The sequence below is a fragment of the Mobula hypostoma genome, chromosome 13 (genome assembly GCF_963921235.1).
Source record: "Mobula hypostoma chromosome 13, sMobHyp1.1, whole genome shotgun sequence".
Lineage (NCBI taxonomy): Eukaryota > Metazoa > Chordata > Chondrichthyes > Myliobatiformes > Myliobatidae > Mobula > Mobula hypostoma.
Window position 1 is genome coordinate 37,781,550 of NC_086109.1, and position 19,308 is coordinate 37,800,857.

Here is a 19,308-nt window from a genome sequence, read left to right on the forward strand (position 1 = left end):
ACCAGAAATGCAAAGAATAGTGTTATTTACAAAATAACTGCGAATAAAAGAAGTGCTACAGCACACAAATATAAAAGTATTGAGACAGTACAATACAGATGCAATATTGTTTAGCGCTGTGATGAGAGGTTCGGCAGTGTCACAGCCTCAGGGAAGAAGCTCTTCCTGTGCCTGCTGGTGCAGAAGCGGAGGCTCCTGTAGTGCCTACCGGATGGGAGGAGAGTAAAAAGTCCATGGTTAGGGTGAGATACATCCCTGATAATGCTTTTCGTCCTGCTCAGGCAGCATTTATGGTAGATGTTCTCAATGGTGGGCAATTGGGTGCCGATAATCCACTGGGCAGTTTTTACCACATGGTGGGTAGACTGACTGTGGCCTTTCTGTCAAGAAGCCCAGGTTCCAGTTACAGAGGGATGTGTTGAGACCCAACAAGGACAGTTTCCTCATCAGCTTCTGAAGGATGATGAGTGTATTAAATGCCAAGCTGATGTCAATAAAAGGCATCTTTTCATATGAGGCACCCTTTTCCAGGTGGAACAGGACAGAGTGGACTACAGAGGCTATGGCATCATCAGTGAACCAATTTGAGCAAAGCATGAACTACAAAGGGCCCAATATAGCAGGAAGGTGGGACTTAATGCAATCCATAACCAGAGACTAAAGGTACTTCATTATTGCTGAGGTCAGAGCCATTAAGTCAGGTTAGTGTCAACCTCTTAGGCACTGGGATAATGATGGCCACCTTGAAGCCCAAGGGGACAGTGGACTGTTCCAGAGAGATGAGGACGATACCTTTTGGAAGCTCAGTTAACTGGGTTGCACAGTCCCTTTGTACCTGACCATGTACTTTATCAGGCCCCGCAGCTTTACATGGGTCAAAGACAACACACACAAAATGCTGGAGGAATTCAGCAGGCCAGGAAGCATCTATGGAAAAGAGTTGACGTAGCGGGCCGAGACCCTACATGCGTTGACCCTGGCTTGGGTCTTCCTCTCATCATTGAAAAAAGAATGACAGCTATAGCTACAAGGGACTTCTTTTGTGACCCAGATAAGAAGAACTTAATTTTTTAAGTGATGGAAATTGGACTGGAGGAATTTTTGCATAATTTTTCTAGGAGGGATACACATAAATTTGTGAGAAAGTAAGAGGAAATCTCTCCTTTACCTCCAATTAGCATTTTAATCTATACATTTGGTTTACAATTCTATATTTCATCAGAGCTCTTCCTAATAATTAACAATAAATACCTATGGATTAATTTAATAAATTCAAACTACTTTGTGAAAGAATATTGTTCAGTACTTAGAAACATAGAAAACTTACAGCACAATACAGGCCCTTGGGCCCACAAAGCTGTGCCAAATATGGTTTACCTTAGAAATTTCCTAGGGTTACCCATAGCACTCTATTTTACTGAACTCCATGTACCTGTCCAGGAGTCTCTTAAAAGACCCTATGATATCCACCTCCACCACCGTCGCCGGCAGCCCATTTCACACACTCACCACTCTGTGTAAAAAACTTACCCCTGTTATCTCCTCTGTACCAACTTCCAAGCACCTTAAAACTATTCCCTCTCAGGTGAGCCGTTTCAGCCCTGGGAAAAAGCCTCTGACTGTCCACTCGATCAATGCCTCTCATCATCTTATACACCTCTATTGGATCACCTCTCATCCTCCATTGCTCCAAGGAAAAAAGGTCGTGTTCACTCAACCTATTCTTATAATGCATGCTCCCCAATCCAGGCAACATCCTTGTAAATCTTCTCTGCACCCTTTCTAAGTTTCCACATCCTTCCTGTGGTGAGGTGACCAGAACTGAACACAGTACTCCAAGTGGGGTCCGACCAGGGTCCTATATAGCTGCAACATTACCCCTCGGCTCCTCAACTCAATCCCACGATTGATGAAGGCCAATGTACCGTATGCCTTCTTAACCACAGAGTCAACCTGCACAGCAGCTTAGAGTGTCCTATGGACTCGGACCCCAAGATCCCTCTGATCCTTCACACTGCCAAGAGTCTTACCATTAATACTATATTCTGCCATCATATTTGACCTACCAAAATGAACCACCTCACACTTATCAGGGTTGAACTCCATCTGCCACTTCTCAGCCCAGTTTTGCATCCTATCAATGACCCGCCATAATGTCTGACAGCCCTCCACACTATCTACAACACCCCCAGCCTTTGTGTCTTCAGCAAATTTACTAACCCATCCCTCCACTTCTTCATCCTGGTCATTTATAAAAATCACGATGAGTAGGGGTCCCAGAACAGATCCCTAAGGCATACCACTGGTCACCAACCTCCATGCAGAATATGACCTGTCTACAACCACTCTTTGCTTTCTGTGGGCAAAGCAGTTCTGGATCCACAAAGCAATGTCCCCTTGGATCCCATGCCTCCTTACTTTCTCAATTAGCCTTGCATGGGGTACCTTATCAAATGCCTTGCTGAAATCCATGAAAACTGAAGGTCAGTTACATTAAGTGAACCAATTATGCCAAAGCAAATGTTTCTTTGCAATATTTTGCAATTTCTTATTTAGTGTTTAAATGTTAAAATGAACAAACATTATCAAGTGCAATAACTTGCATGTTCAAAACCTTCTGATAAATTAAATATTATTTCTACAATGTAGTTTAAATTTATTTCTTCTGATTCTTAACCAGAATAAATGCCAATATTTATTACATAACTGAATTACAAGAGCTGAGAACATTGTGAAATTATGGTTACAATTTAACCCAAGTATGATATCAGTGATTCCTTTATCCGTGTTTTAATAGTTTTCAATCAGTTGTTGACATTGTAACTGAACAGCTGACATTAGTAATCGAACTGAAGCTGTGCAGAAAACATCATGAATTGTTATACCCCCGAGGTGTATGGCTGAACCTTGAGATTTAATTATTGCTTTTGAACTCTCTCCAGGGTGTCGTTCAGTTAGCATATAAATAACACTGTTGTATTTCAGAAAAGCCCCTGTCGGGATTGATTCAGGATAGGCATCAACCCAGAGTACGGAAACTGGAGCTTTGCGTATGCGTGTTCCACACGTTGGTTACTGCAACGATATATTGACAGACAGCTAAGCAACCGTTAACTTTCAGTTAACAATAAACAGGTTAAAGGTAAAACTTGAAAGATTATATTGTGGATGCTATGCAGCTGAAGTGGCAACTGCTGGAAAAGGAATTGGTTTATTATTGTCACATGTAACAAAATACAGTGAAAGTTTTTCTCACATTCTGCTCATACAGAACAAAACTTTGCACAGTGCATTGTGGCAAAACAATAACAGAATGCAGGGGAAAGTGTAACAGCCACAGAGAAAGTGCAGAGAAGGTAAACAATAAGGTGCAAGATGATAACAAGGTGGATTGAGAGGTCAAGAGTCTATCTTATACTAGGAAAGCATTTGATGTCTTAAAACAGTGGAGAAGAAGCCTGGTGATGTGTTTTAAGGCTTTAGTATCTTTTGCCTGATAGGGAATTAGAGAAGAGGAAATGTCCGAGGGGATGAGGTATTTCATTAGATTGGCTGAAGTAGCAAGAAGTATAGTCAATGCCAGTGGAGGGGAGACTGGCTTCCATGAAGTGCTGATCTGTGTCCACAACTCTCTGAGGTTTCTTCAGGTCATGAGCAGAGCGGTTGCAATTTCAAACTCTATTTGCTTTAAACTGTCTACCTAAATATGATTAGTCTGACACAAACTGCATTGCAGATTTGGTGCTGAGTTAATGATGCTTTAGGCCGGGGTTCCCAACCTGAGGACCATGGACTCCTCATTTGATGGTAAGGGTCTGTGGCACAAAATAGGTTGGGAATGTTTGCTTTAGAGAGATCTGTGCTTTTATCATTTTACTAGGTAGATTATCTGAGTTGGCTTTCCTACGTTTTGGTAGTAGCTTTGGTATAGCAGTTACTGTGCAACTGTCTTTGCAAAACTGAATCAACCTGTGCATTTTGGTTGGCTTTAAAACTAGTATATAGGACATATTATGGTCCATCTAACTTGCCTGGAAACTTGACTAACAGACATTTTGTCTCTTTCTGGGAAAGAGCAATAGGTTGAATGTAAAAATAAAAACTGAAAAAAATGAACCCCAGAGGATTAATTAAGGTAACAGGCATTTTTTCCATAGGTAAAGCAAGCTTAGTTTGATTTTCTTGTAAGTCTGCTAATGGTTACTGGCTTAAGATTGCATGCATTAACCAGTATATGAAAACTTACATATTTTTTTCCTCAATTGGTGATTTTTCTCAACCTGGTGTTAAACTGAAAAAATGAATTCTACAAATTCTGCTGCACTCAGTGGATTCACTAAAAACAATTCAGCCACAGGCTTCCCAACACTGCACAATTAACTAGAATTAACAGAAGTTATGTTGATGGTGGGGCAGAGGGAATGTTGGGGGTGGGAGAGGAATGCAGACATCCCACCCTGCAAAAACTGATTTCATGGAGGTAGCACCATCAATTTGCGGGAGACTTCCGGGAGAGGTGGGATGTCTGCAATAGAGTAGCTCCCTAGTAGCCAGCCAGCTAGTTTAAATAACGTTAGCTAAGCTAATGAATGAATAACACCTGTTAAACTCACCTCAACATGTCTTTTACAGTCTTAACCCACCATGGGCAATAGAAAAGTCACTGTTGCAAACAGTGCAGCGAGCAACACTGTCATTATTTTTGACCCCTATTAGGCAGGGGTACACTTTAGTGTAGTCTGCGGTGACGTACGTTTTATATTTTCTTTTTTTTCTGGAACACTGCCACGGCGCGCTCCTGCTCTCTCTCTCTCCCGTGGTCACTCGCGCGCTCTCTGGTGCTCTTGCTTGCTTTCTCTCTCGCTCTCTCGCACTCTTGCACTCTCGCACTCTCGCTCTCTCGCTTGCTTGCTCTCTCGCGCTCTTGCTTGCTTGCTCTCGCTCACTTGCTCTCAAAAAAATTGATTTCCGTGATATTGTATATAATTTGCGGGCATCAGGGAGCCACTATTCATATGCGGGAGACTCCCGGAACTTCCAGGAGAGGTGGGATGTCTGGGAATGTGGAAGTTTGCTTACTTACACTAATCTATAAATCAAGGTTTACTGACACTGCAGGGTGCCTGGGATCTGGCAGATCTAGGATGAATGAGAAATAATGGGGGGGGGGCAGTGGATACATGGAGAATTTCATGCAATCCAAGATGAAGTTCTGAAGGATGATAGTAAGTTATTGACTTTCCAGTTTGGCATCCATGTTAGGCATTACATTGTGAATACCTGATTATTCCTGGAGTGTTCACCAATGGGTTCTCCCAGAACAACCTAGTTCAAGTGTCTCTGTAATTCTCCAAATAGGGAATGTTAATATTGCACAAGATGTTAGGGGTGCCACTGTAGCACAGGAGTTATCGTGACGGGATTACAGCTTGGGGCATTAGAGATTGGAGTTCAATTCCAGTGTTGTCCGTGAGTGCATGGGTTTTATCCAGGTGCTTTGGTTTCCTCCTGCATTCCAAAGATGTACGGGTTAGTAGATCATTTGGTCATTGTGATGAGGGTAGGATTAAGTAGGCAGGTTGCTAGGTGATGTGGCTTATTGGGCAGCAAGGGACTGTTCCACGTTGTATCTCTAAATAAATAAATAAATATAAATGTCACCTCTGCCTTGTGCCATGGATACAAAAGCGGTAGTGTAGTGGTTGGCAAGCGTGATTATAGCTTGGGGCGTCAGAGATCTGAGTTCATTTCCGGAGCCATCTGGAAGGAGTTTGTACATTCTCTCCGTGACCGCGTGGGTTTCGTCCGGGTGCTCCGATTTCCTCCCACCATCCAAGGATATATCGGTTAGACCAGGGGTCACCAACCTTTGCACTGCGGACCGGTTTAATATTGACATTATTCTTGCGGACCGGCTGACCGGGGGGGGGGGGGGAGGGGGGTAGGGTTGTCAACGGACAAGAGTAGCAGTCAAATACGTTGTGTTTACCCCGAGACAGACTACCATGACCATGAAGCCTTGCGCGGGCTACTATGTGCGCATGCGTGTACATACCGAGTTTTTTTCTACAAATCACGACCGGAATATAGCTGATAAGTGGCTAATACACTCAATTTCGTTTCTAAAAGGGTTTATCTAACGAATTTAATATTAAACACACAGTGCATATTTTCCTCGCATGAATATAGCGATAAGTCAATTATCAGGGGAGGACAGGGGAGCTTGAAGTAAGTGTTGAACAAACTTCCAGTAGGAGTGGTAGAGGCAGGTTCAATATTATCATTTAAAGAAAAATTGGATAGGTACATGGACAGGAAAGGAATGGAAAGTTGTGGGCTGAGCGCAGGTCAGTGGGACTAGGTGAGAGTAAGTGTTCGGCATGGGCTAGAAGGGCTAAGATCGCCTGTTTCTGTGCTGTAATTGTTATATGGTTATATGGTTATATAAGTCACTTATAAGTCAATAGCATCATAACATTTTAAGTAATGTTTGGATATTAAACACACAGCACATATTTTCCTCATATAAACATATAAAATCATTCCAACACACCCAGTATCGCTGAATCAGTGGGAGCCCTGGGCTTGTTTCCCTGAAACAAGACAGTGCCATCAAGGGGTGATGGGAGACAGTGATACTCGAAGGGGGTTCCTTATGTCCAGTCTATTCCGCAATTTAGTTTTCGTTGCAATCATTGCAGAGATATGTTGGAAATGGAAGCAACGTTTTAGTGCTCTCGTGGCGATCTCAGGATATCTAGCCTTGACTTTGATCCAAAATGCCAGCAGAGATGTTATGTCAAACATACTTTTCAGCCCACCATCATCTGCAAGCTCAAGGAGTTGATCTCCTTCCCACGCTGACATGGATGATGCGTGCGCAATAATCTTGCATACGTTCAAGCTCAACAGTGGGCGTGACAGGGAATGTGGAAAGGTGCAGCTGACTCATATCGTTTCCTCGCAGCTCGGTAGCACGTGCTTTGCGGCCTGGTACCGGTCCGCGGCCCAGTGGTTGAGGACCGCTGGGTTAGTAGATTATTTAGTCATTGTAAATAGTCCTGTGATTAGGCTAGGGTTCAGTAGGTGGGTTAGTAGGTCAATAGGCCTACATTGTAAGTAGTCCTGTGATTAGGCTAGTGTTGATGGGTGGGGTGGAGGGGTAGGGTTCCTGGGCAGCACTGCTTGTTGGGCACGAAGGGCCTTTTCCGTGCTGTGTCTCGAAATAAAGATTTATTCTTAGACTTGTAGTGTCAACCTTCTGGACGGCACAAAGCCTGGAAATAATTATTAGCATATTTCTTTTAGGAAACAAACATTATTGTATTGAGTAACATTAAAAAACTCCAGCTCAATTCACTGTTTGAGCATAATAATCCCAGCACCTTGTAAATCTCTGTTGCCTGTTTTCTGCCAGGTATACTGAACAACCTTGTGAAACCTATGGTGCATTTGAAGGAAAGATAGTATTTTAATTTTCCCTAATGGAAGAACTTGCAATGCTCACTTTTGGCTAAATTGGAAAACAATCTGCATTGCTCCAGTAATGCTTATCTGTGTTGTGAACTGAATAATTTAAAGATGTTTATATTGTACACTGACGGGGAGCAATTGTGCTGAGATTCAACTGACCGGAAAAATACTAACAGAATGAACAGTTTGCGCCTTCAACGTTCATTGCTAGTTCAACATGAAAATTCCTGGGAGGTTTATGCAGCTATCAATACAGCAATTATGTTTGTATAATGTAGGTATTTTGTGTAATTCAATCACTTCAAAGTTAATGGAAAGAACAGCTAACATCAATTTATTGGTAGATCAGGACCAAACTGCTTTCAAAATCAAGCTATAGTAACACTTGCCTTGGTGACAAGTTTCACGACAAATTCAAATATAAAAATCAAGTGTTTCCAACTAATAAATGCACACTTGAAATCCGATGAAAACATTTACTTCAAATGGTTGAGTACAGAGCCCTCACTTTGCATTCACCATCCTCTTAAGATCGGAATGAAAAATTGTTATTCAGCTTTGCACACAAAGGCATTACTGTTTTTTTAAGAATGAAAAGATAACCAAGGCCCATCACAAATGGGTTAAAATCAAGGAGGTAGGAGACATAACAAAGTTCATTGTAGTTCATTGCTTGATGTGGGTATTGTTATCTGCAACTTGGTTTTTACATTCATTCTTATCTGATTTTGGAAGTACTGTCCTTGAATGGTATCAAGTGTAATGAAGGCAATGTTTGTTTATTGAGCATGTGAATGTTATCCCATTTTCTTGTCTGGATACAGTCTCCTGTTACATGAAAAGCTTTCTTTAATTGCAAATTAACCAAAATAGCACCTCTGCTGCTGTAAATTAAAACCAGTGATCTACAATGAATGTTTGGTCATCTACTCAAATAAAGGTGCTTCCTTCATTTTTTTTGTACAGAATATTCTTTCTCTAAAACAGAATACAAATGCATGAGAGTTCATAAGAGTAGGTGTGGTGTAATTTTGTAAGCTTGGGGCAATTTTCTTGGGAACATAACTGAGAATGTAAAAAGCAAATAATTGAAAAGTGATGTCAATTGTTTGCCAATTGGTTAATTGGTCAATTAAGGGACTCTATAAAATTGCTTAGGAATTGAAGGCAGTTTATTTTTCCATAAACATAAAATTCCTCATTGTATAAATATAATTGAAGTTTGGTTTTAAAGATGATATGAATTTAGAAGTCACAATATCGTAATGCCAAAGTTGTTAAATATTTGAGACTTTTTTTTATAAACTCAAGTTGTTAGTCATTCAGTTTCTTGCCCTTAGCAAATGTTATCAATTAAGATAATGCACTATCAAATATTTCAGATCATTATGTTCATATAAAATCAGCAAAAGCCTCATTGTTAGCATAGAATATTTTCCCTATGTTCTGTACAAGGCATATTATTGCAAAGCTTAGGGCAAGTTATAAACTCATCTAAAAACATGCTTAAGTTTCACATGGCCATCCATCAAAATACAGCAAGTGTCAGTTTTGAATCAATGTGAATATGTCGTGGTTAATAAGATGAGATTTGAAGTGAAGGTTTCAGGATGCAGATCCTATAGACGTCCGATGATAAATGAATATGCAGATATTGACAACTTACAGTGATTGGAGGTTGGGTAGATCCCACAGCGCTTCACATGGGAGTCTCTTCAGCTGGTTGTTTTGTAACATTCTATTGAAAAGAAATAAAAATTACTTATCTCGATATTTTAAAAGACATTTGACATACAGTTTCACTCAAACTGCTTTTAAGGGTGGAAGGTAGTCTTTGTGACAAATGGGTGTGAGAGTTTTGGCCGCAGGCTGTACTCTCCTCCCAAAATTCGGTTCCATTGAAGTCAGCCTTTAGGTTTCTTATTTATATATGTATGGTGTCTAATGCCTGTTTCATCCAGCTTTAACCCTTTGCCCTATGGTAATTTATTTGGTATTGCAATTTTGCCTCCTTGTGCAATTATGAGGCCCATCAAAAATGGCTTCCTCTGTGATTCATTTGGCTTATAATGGAAAATAATATTGAGCTTCTGAGACCAGATGGATGGTGGGGTGGAGATACGTCTCTACCGAAGGAGCTGTAAGGCGCTTCTTCCTTACGCTAGCCTGCAGGTCACCCTTGAGTAAGGTGTAGCAAGGTCCTTGATCAGGGTCATGTGAAGCCATGGAAGCAGGTGGGAGATGGTCATATGAGCAGCTGGTGCATACCCCAAGTCCTGGTTATGTGACCCCTGACACCATGCAGACAATCTCTGAAGCATATTGATAATGGCTTGCATCACCTATCTTGTAAAGACACTGCCCAGAAGAAGGAAATGGCAAACCACTTCTGCAGAAATTTTGCCAAGAACAATCGTGTTCATGGAAAGGTCATGATTGTCCAGGTCATACAACATGGCACATGACCAGCAAAAGATGATAGACCAGAAAGGCTTCAAGTTCAGTTTATTTTATGTGCCAAGTCAAATGATCTCAGGCAGAGATTGACAGACAAACAATGAACTTGTCCTCTTGGCTAAGAAAAGAAAAGAACAAAACAGGACTGGGTTCTTAATCATGATTTTTAAATATTCTGAGGTTTGGAGAAGAAAGTTTATAGACAATAGACAATAGGTGCAGGAGTAGGACATTCGGCCCTTTGAGCCAGCACCGCCATTTACTGTGATCATGGCTGATCATCTACAATCAGTATCCAGTTCCTGCCTTATCCCCATAACCTTTGATTCCGCTATCTTTAAGAGCTCTATCCGTCGCTTTCGTAAAAGCATCCAGAGACTTGGCCTCCATAGCCTTCTGGGACAGAGCATTCCATATATCCACCACTCTCTGGGTGAAAAAGTTTTTCCTCAACTCCGTTCTAAATGGCCTACCCCTTATTCTTAAACTGTGGCCTCTGGTTCTGGACTCACCCATCAGTGGGAACATGCCTCCTGCCTCCAGTGTGTCCAATCCCTTAATAATCTTATACGTTTCAATAAGATCCCCTCTCAGCCTTCTAAATTTCTAAAGCCCAGTCGCTCCAATCTTTCGACATATGACAGTTCCGTCATCCCGGGAATTAACCTTGTGAACCTGCGCTGCACTCCCTCAATAGCAAGAATGTCCCTCCTCATATTTGGGGAGCAAAACTGCACACAGTACTCCAGGTGTGGTCTCACCAGGGCCCTGTACAGCTGCAGAAGGACCTCTTTGCTCTTATACTCAGTTCTGCTTGTTATGAAGGCCAGCACGCCATTAGCTTTCTTCACTGCCCGCTGTACTTGCATGCTTGTTTTCAGTGACTGATGTACAAGAACACCTGGATCTCGTTGTGTTTCCCCCTTTCCTAACTTGACTCCATTTAGATAATAATCTGCCTTCCTGTTCTTACCACCAAAGTGGATAACCTCACATTTATCCACATTAAACTGCATCTGCCCACTCACCCAGCCTGTCCAAGTCACCCTGCATTCTCATAACATCCTCCTCACATTTCACACTGCCACCCTGCTTTGTGTCGTTGGCAAATTTGCTAATGTTACTTTTAGTTCTCTCATCTAAGTCATTAATATATATTGTAAACAGCTGTGGTCCCAGCACTAAACCCTGTGGTACCCCACTGGTCACCACCTGCCATTCCGAAAGGGACCCGTTAATCGCTACTCTTTGTTGGCTATCAGCCAGCCAATTTTCAATCCATGTCAGTACTCTGCCCCCAATACTATGTACCCTAATTTTGCCCACTAATCTCCTATGTGGGACTTTATCAAAGGCTTTCTGAAAGTCCAGGTACACTACATCCTTTAAGCAGAGAGTGGTGAGTGTAGGGAATGACCTGCCACAGGAAGTGATTGAGACAGGTGTAGTAGTATCAGTGAAGAAGCACTTGGACAAGTACATGGGCGACTGGGGTTTAGAGGCTTAAATGGATATGGGCTAAGTACAGAATATTGGGACTGGCTTGGGGGGGGTGCCATGGTCAGCATAGGTGAGTTGGGCTGAAGGGTCTGTTTCTGTGCTCTATTACTCAATGACCCCATAACAAGATGTAGCAAGGCGGAAATGCATAATCTCATCTACAAAATGATGAAAATTAGATGAGTTATTATTGAGCATTCTATAGAAGAGAGAAATGGAGTGAAAACCAGAAAACAATTTCAAACAAGCAAGTTAAATGTTGATCTTACCAAGAAAATTCTCCAGTTAATGACAGAATCTGATTTTCATTCCACTATTTTCTCTGATGATTCTGCCATCCTTCTGCTGAAGTTGCTTTAAGAAATTGGAAGAACACCCATGGAAAATAGTGGAAAGTGTTCATTTCCCTAAGGGGTAATCTTGATTCAGGCATCTCAGATTTTACGGAGATTACGTAATTATAACTAATTATCTTCTATTTAAAGGTTAAAATGTATTAAGACATGATTTCCTTTGAACTCTACAAATAATTATAGAGTAATTGCATATCAAAGAACCAGAAACTAGCTTAATATCCAACATAGGATATATACTATATTTATTTATTTTAAGTGCAAGTTTTGTCAAAACGGACCAAGCAGGAAAATTGTTATAATGACAGATAAACCTGGGGCTGTGAGTCATGGAAAGAGCGCTTTGAAGATGATGTTCTTGTGTTCATTTGATGGACTTCCATAGAACTGATCCATTGTGAATTGAACTGGATCTTAACTTAATGAATGCCTTTAAATCAACTTCTCCAACAATAATATAACTTTGGATCCATTCAAATCCCTAACATTAGGACCGATGTTTCCTTTAATATAAACTTAACCTCACACCAACTCCTGTTTGCTGTCATTTTGGCCGATGAAAAATCCATAAAACTCAGCACATGTTTGCACCTACAGGTTCAGAATATGTAAATGTTTATAAATGTACATATATGAAAAAAATATAAACCTTGAGACACATTTTCTGGCAGGCATTCACAAGAATAACAAAGAAATAGAATTTACAAAGAAAAACCTATATATAAACAGAAAAAGAGCAACAAACAACCAATGTGCAAAAGAAGACAAACTGTGCAAATAAAATATAATACTGAGAACTGTGATGGGTTGGATTCACCATCAACAAAGCCCGAAATTGAAAAGAAGATCTTAAATCTTATTCGACATATTTATCTGGGGGTACCCTCACTATAGGGAGGTTATATTATATCCACCTACTCTGGAAGAACTAGCTTATTTCCCTGTCAAGTCTCTATGGTGAGCTGTAGCTGCCTCATACCCATTGCCTGAATGGTGGAGCCTCCTTCCCTACCAAGGAGGAGATACTTCCAGGTAATTAAATAGTTTAAACATTGTTTATTTTATTTTTATCAATACACATTTAAATTTAGACAAATAGCTCCTAACACACTTTTAACATTCCAAGAGGATATTTGACTTATAAAAGATTTCTGAACTACAAAGGATTTCCAATGCAGGTTCAAGCCTTACAAATTAAAACACCATGCCAATGAGTTGCAGACGAACGATTTGTCTGTCACAGGAACTGAAGGTTGCGGAATGAATTCTAGTTCTTCTTTCTTTCTGTCATTCTCTTTGTCACTCTTAACAATCCCCAATGGTTTCTAATATGTAAGCAACACACATCAAAGTTGCTGGTGAACGCAGCAGGCCAGGCAACATCTCTAGGAAGAGGTACAGTCGACATTTCGGGCCGAGACCAAAATGTCGACTGTACCTCTTCCTAGAGATGCTGCGTTCACCAGCAACTTTGATGTGTGTTGCTTGAATTTCCAGCATCTGCAGAATTCCTCGTGTTTGCTTTCTAATATGTATACTGTTTTGCTACTGCTTGGCATTCTTTGTGTGTGATGTTTTCTAGATACCTTTGCTGTGACAAAGTAATTCACACAGGTAGTGTGAAAGATTCTGGGGACAGATATTCCAGCCACCTAAAATAAATGCTGTGATGGCTGACCCTCTGAGTATACTTAACTATTGATTGATCATGCCTGTGACCATGTTGGTGTGCTAAGTGAAGTAACCCCATTATATAACATCAGACAAGAAGCCTCACGGTCACTTCACTTTGCAACCTATATCTTTTGAGCAGCCAGTCCCTGCTATCAGCCAGCAATGCTGTTTGCAAAGCTGTGCTTTGAACTTCAAACCATTTATTGCTTGCAATTTACATTAAGAACTGGATGCTGCTTTCTTCTGGCTGCACTCCATATAAATATGTCCAATAGCAGGCAGGGCTTTGCCTGTGATAGACTGTGTTGTGTCTAAAACTCTTTCTAGCCCTTTTCATTCTCAGGCAAAGCATCTGTTCAACAGTTGGATACTTCCTCTAATTAATCACCAGAAAGGCTGTACCTAATACCTTAAGTCAAGTCAAGTCACTTTTTATTGTCATTTCGACAATAACTGCTGGTACAATACACAGTAAAAACGAGACAATGTTTTTCAGGACCATGGTGCTACATGAAACAATACAAAAACTACACTGAACTAAGTAAAACAACACAAAAACTACACTAAACTATAGACCTACCCAGTACTGCATAAAATGCACAAAACAGTGCAGGCATTACAATAAATAATAAACAAGACAATAGGCACAGTAGAGGGCAGTAGGTTGGTGTCAGTCCAGGCTCTGGGTATTGAGGAGTCTGATGGCTTGGGGGAAGAAACTGTTACATAGTCTCGTCGTGAGAGCCTGAATGTTTTGGTGCCTTTTGCCAGATGGCAAGAGGGAGAAGAGTTTGTATGAGGGGTGCGTGGAGTCTTTCATAATGCTGTTTGCTTTGCGGATGCAGCGTGTGGTGTAAATGTCTGTAATGGTGGGAAGAGAGACCCCAATGGTCTTCTCAGCTGCCCTCACTATCCACTGCAGGGTCGAGCGATCCGAGATGGTGCAGTTTCCGAACCAGGCAGTGATGCAGCTGCTCAGGATGCTCTCAATACAACCTCCGTAGAAAGTGGTGAGGATGGGGGAGTGGGAGATAGATTTTTCTCAGCCTTTGCAGAAAGTAGAGACGCTGCTGGGCTTTCTTTGCTATGGAGCTGGTGTTGAGGGACCAGGTTCACCATTCTGCGCCAGGTGAACCCCAAGAATTTTGGTGCCCTTAACGATCTCTACTGAGGAGTCGTCGATGTTCAGCAGAGAGTGGTCATTCCGTGTCCTCCTGAGGTCAACAACCATTTCTTTTGTTTTGTTTACATTCAGAGACAGGATGTTGGCTCAGCACCAGTCCGTTAGCCTCTGCATCTCCTCTCTGTATGCTGACTCATCGTTCTTGCTGATGAGTCCCACCACAGTCGTGTCATCGGCGAACTTGATGATGTGGTTCGAGCTGTGTTTTGCAGCACAATCGTGGGTCAGCAGAGTGAACAGCAGTGGACTGAGTACACAGACCTGGGGGGGCCCCCGTGCTCAGTGTGATGGTATTGGAGATACTGCTTCCAATCCCGAGTGACTGAGGTCTCCCAGTCAGGAAGTCTAGAATCCAGTTGCAGAGGGAGGTGTTCAGGCCCAGTAGGCTCAGCTTTCCAATCAGTTTCTGAGGAATGATTGTGTTGAATTCTGAACTGAAGTCTATGAACAGCATTCGAACGTACGTGTCTTTTTTGTCCAGGTGGGTTAGAGCCAGGTGGAGGGTGATGGTAATGGCATCATCTGTTGAAAGGTTGGGACGGTACGCGAACTGCAGGGAGTCCAGTGACGGGGGCAGCGGGGTACCAGTCAGTGTGCTCAAAGCAGTCTTGAAGAGCAGAGATGGCTCCTGCTGGCCAGGTTTTCACCTGCTTCTGAACTGGTCTGGAGTGCCTGACGAGCAGTCTATAAACTGGGATTAGCATAACAGAGATGTGGTCTGAGTAACCAAGGTCGGGGAGGGGCTCCACCCTGTACACGTCAGGAATGTTTGTGTAAACAAGATTCAATGCGTTCTCCCTTCTCGTTGCAAAGTCCACGTTCTGATGGAATCTGGGGACCACTGATTTAAGGTTCGCGTGTTTAAAATCTCCGGCGACAATAAACAGTAAACAATAAACAATACAATTGGATATTTAAGTGCTCACCACAAATTACATTTCTTGCCCATTGACACCTTCCATCTTCTTGTGACCTGCCTGAAACAAACATTGTGTAATATTTGGCACCCAGGTGAATTTCAATTTCCAAGTGCAGATTAATGGCAGCAAAGCTTTGCCTTGCCACCATTATCTCAACTTATTTCCATCTCCATAATGTTGGCAATCTCTTTCCCTACCACAGCTTTTCAGGTGGCAAGTTGCTTATCTAAGTTTTATTCTATGTTTGATTAATTTATCTGCAAGACTCCATGCCAGTTTTGTTTTTGTTTTAGCCTCTATTATCTTGAGGCAATCTACATTCTGCTTTTTGTGTTCTAATATGAGCCAAGTAGTGCCTCTAATGCTATGTACCCAGAGTGCTGCTCTAACTATTTTTAACTGTGCAAGCACATACTTCTGCCCCTGACACTCTTGAATTCCTGGCATGCTGCTGGTGTCTTCCACAGCAAAGACTGATGCAATGTACTTATTCAGTTCATCTGTCATTTCTTTGTTTCCCATTACTACCTCTCCAGTCATTTTCCAGTGGTCCAATGTTAGCACTTGCCTCTCCTTGTGACTAATGGTTTTCTGCTGAGATCTGTCTGGAAACCCTGCTCTTTGAGTTTTATAAATAACTTGGATGGGAAAGTGGAAGGGAGGATTAGTAAGTCGCAGACGACATGAAGGTTGGTGGTGTTGTCCATAGTGTAGAAGGTTGTCGTAGGTTACAATAGGACATTGATAGGATGCAGAGCTGGGCTGAAAGTGGCAAATGGAAAACTATGATATGTTACCATTTGGAAAATCAAAGTTGAAGGCAGGATTCTTGGTAGTGCTGAGGGACAGAGAGATCTTGCAGTCCACATCCTTAGATCTCTCAAAGTTGCCATGCGAGGTGATAGGGTAGTTAAGATGACACTTCATTAGTTGGGGATTGAGCTCAAGAACCATGAGCTAATGTTGCAGAGTTATAATACTCTGGTTAGATTACACTTAGTGTATTGTGTTTGGTTCTGGTCGCCTCATTACAGGAATGTTATGAAATTTTAGAGATGGTGCATGTCTTACGAGAACAGGTTGAGTGAGCTCAGGCTTTTCTCCTTGGAATGAAGGAGGATGGGTTTTGCCACTTAACCTGGTTAGTACATGGAGTCATCCTTCTATCGCGATGTTCTTGGAGGAATGCTGCCGACTGGCACATTCCAGACTGCTGGAGTACATGTTAAGGGTGGGAATGATGCTTGATGGAACCACCACAAGGATTCGGTGGGGAAGGACCACAGTAACACACATAAAAATTGCTGGTGAACGCAGCAGGCCAGGCAGCATCTGTAGGAAGAGGTACAGTTGACGTTTCGGGCCCAGACCCTTCGTCAGGACTAGACATAGTATATGCTTCTTTTGCTAATGGAGAGGGAGAGGCTGGGTGAGGAAGCCCCTCGATGATTGTAGTAGTGTACCAGCTGAGAGGGCCACATGAATGGCAACAGTCCTATTGGTCTCAAGGAATGTAACAGAAGAGGACTGAAAACACTGACTATGAATGTAACAATGAAAAGGCATTGCATGATTTACTTTTATAAATATTTTTATTACAAATAAAGCTTATATTGATATAAAAATCCATTAATGCTGTTACAAAAGGGCTATATTTTGGGGGTCTAGCTTTTGAAATGTTTACCTGGAATGAATATTTAATGGGGTTCTGCATGTTGGGATACTCTGCCATTGAAAATATTTAATTCTGTAAATTAACCTCATTATGTTCCAGATGTTAAAGTTAATCAGGTAATTATAGCAATTGAAACTGTAGTTAATCATTCATTGTTATCTTTGTGTTGAAAAAGTATAAAAACATCGTGACTGGAGAGTGATACTGTTTGGGATTCTCCTGGACTCTGTCCTAAAGGTTTGTTGTGTGAATAAAGACTTATATTCACAAAGCAAACCTTCAGATACAACTACAGCTCCCAATTGTAGCTCCTGCGTCACTCAGTTTTAGTCAGTCACAACAATATCATTGGATTACTTACCTTCAGATGTTACCTTTTTGTAATTATTGCCTTTTTAGTTGCCTTCTGTTGATTCTTAAAAGCTTCCCTATCATCTGGCTTCCCACTAATTTTTGCTAAGTTTTAAGCACTCTCTTTTGCTTACTTGCTGTCTTTGACTTCACTTGTCAGTGACAGTTGCCTTATCTTCCCCTCAAACCATAAAATCTAGAAACAGAATTAGTCCATTTGGCCCATTGAGTCATATCCACCATTCACACATGGCTGATTTATTCTCCCTCTCAGCCCCATTCCTCTGCTTTCTCCTTGTAATCTTTGATGCTCTTACTAAACAAGAACCTATCAACCTCCTCTTTAAATATACCCAATGACTTAGCTCAACAGCTATCTGTGGCAATGATTTCCACAGGTTCAGTACCCTCAGGCTAAAGAAATTACTCCTCATCTCTGCTCTGTGGCTTTCCTCTGCTACAGCAACCCCCCCCCCCCCAACAACAGTATCCGAGGTGATATATTTGTTGTGAATCACAAACAAGAGAAAATCTGCAGATTTTCAAAATCCGAGCAACACACACAAAATGCTGGAGGAACTCAGCAGGCTAGGCAGCATTTTGTGTGTGATACCTGTTGTTGAGGCGAATGGCCACAGGGGTACTCTCCCCAGGCTACCTGTCCCCTTTCTCCCTCCCGATGGTCATCCACTTTCTCGTGTTCTGCATTTTGGGTGTAACTACCTCCCTGTATGTCCTGTTGATCAACCCTTCAGCCTCCTGAATGATGGCGAGTTCATCCAGCTCCAGTTCTAATTCCTTCGCATGGTCTGAAAGAAGCTGCAGCTGGGTACACTCCTTGCAGGTGTAGTCATCAAGCACACTGGAGCTTTTCCTGCCAACCCACATCCCTCAATGGGAGCATTTCACTATCCTGTTTGGCATCCCCACTGCTGTAACTGTATAATAAGAAAGTAAGAAAAACCAAACAAAAAGAAAATCTACTGTACCGATGGCCTCAGCCTTAACGAGCCAAAGCCTCAACTCCCCACTCTAACACTGGCCCACTCACACAATTGCTGCTCTGCTAAAACTTCACTTCTTTTCATTGACCCTTGCCAGGTGCCTAATCCAATGTCTCCTTGGGAACTGTGGTGCGCAGAATGTCCCAGCTGCACCACTCCCTTCTTTCTCCTCTCCCGCTACACAATCTAATGTCTCCTCAGGAACTGTGGTGCGCTGAATGCTTAAGAAAGAAAACTATGAACTGTAATGCCCTTTTACTTTTCTCTTTAAGCATTCTGATGAAAACTTCTAAAAATTGCATTCTAATTTCCAATCTGCTATCCTCTTTTCCGATTCCTATATATCCCAAGATCCCCCAACTGTGTACATGCTCCATCCTACAACCTTCCTGTTCTGGCTTCAAGTTCATCCTGACCACCATCACCTCACATAGTCTTCAGCTACTGCAGTCATAAGTTCTTGAACTCCCGGCCTTAACTTCCCTTTCTTTGTTCAGAATGCTTATTAACACATAACCTCTTTGAGCAGATGTCAAGTTTTGCTTTGTAACATTCCGATGGAAGTGTCATGGGACATTTATGCTCCTTTAAAGGGAAGACGTTCATTTCTGATCAAATAGCGATAAACAAGTGTCAGAGTATTCAGTACAGAGGGTATTCACCATTGCCCATTCGTTTCCAAGACTGGATATGTGAATGTGAGTATATGGATTGCAGA

General features: G+C 41.8%; 1 protein-coding gene across 2 annotated transcripts in view; it reads right to left on the bottom strand.

Annotated features, from left to right (window-relative positions):
• Positions 1-19,308, bottom strand: part of LOC134355941 (leucine-rich repeat-containing G-protein coupled receptor 6) — a 369,855-nt gene that overhangs the window by 134,956 nt on the left and 215,591 nt on the right. For both annotated transcript variants that reach the window (XM_063066483.1, XM_063066482.1), the window contains exon 4: positions 9,140-9,211. In XM_063066483.1, the coding sequence (XP_062922553.1) occupies positions 9,140-9,211 (72 nt within the window). The remainder of the gene's footprint in view (positions 1-9,139; positions 9,212-19,308) is intronic.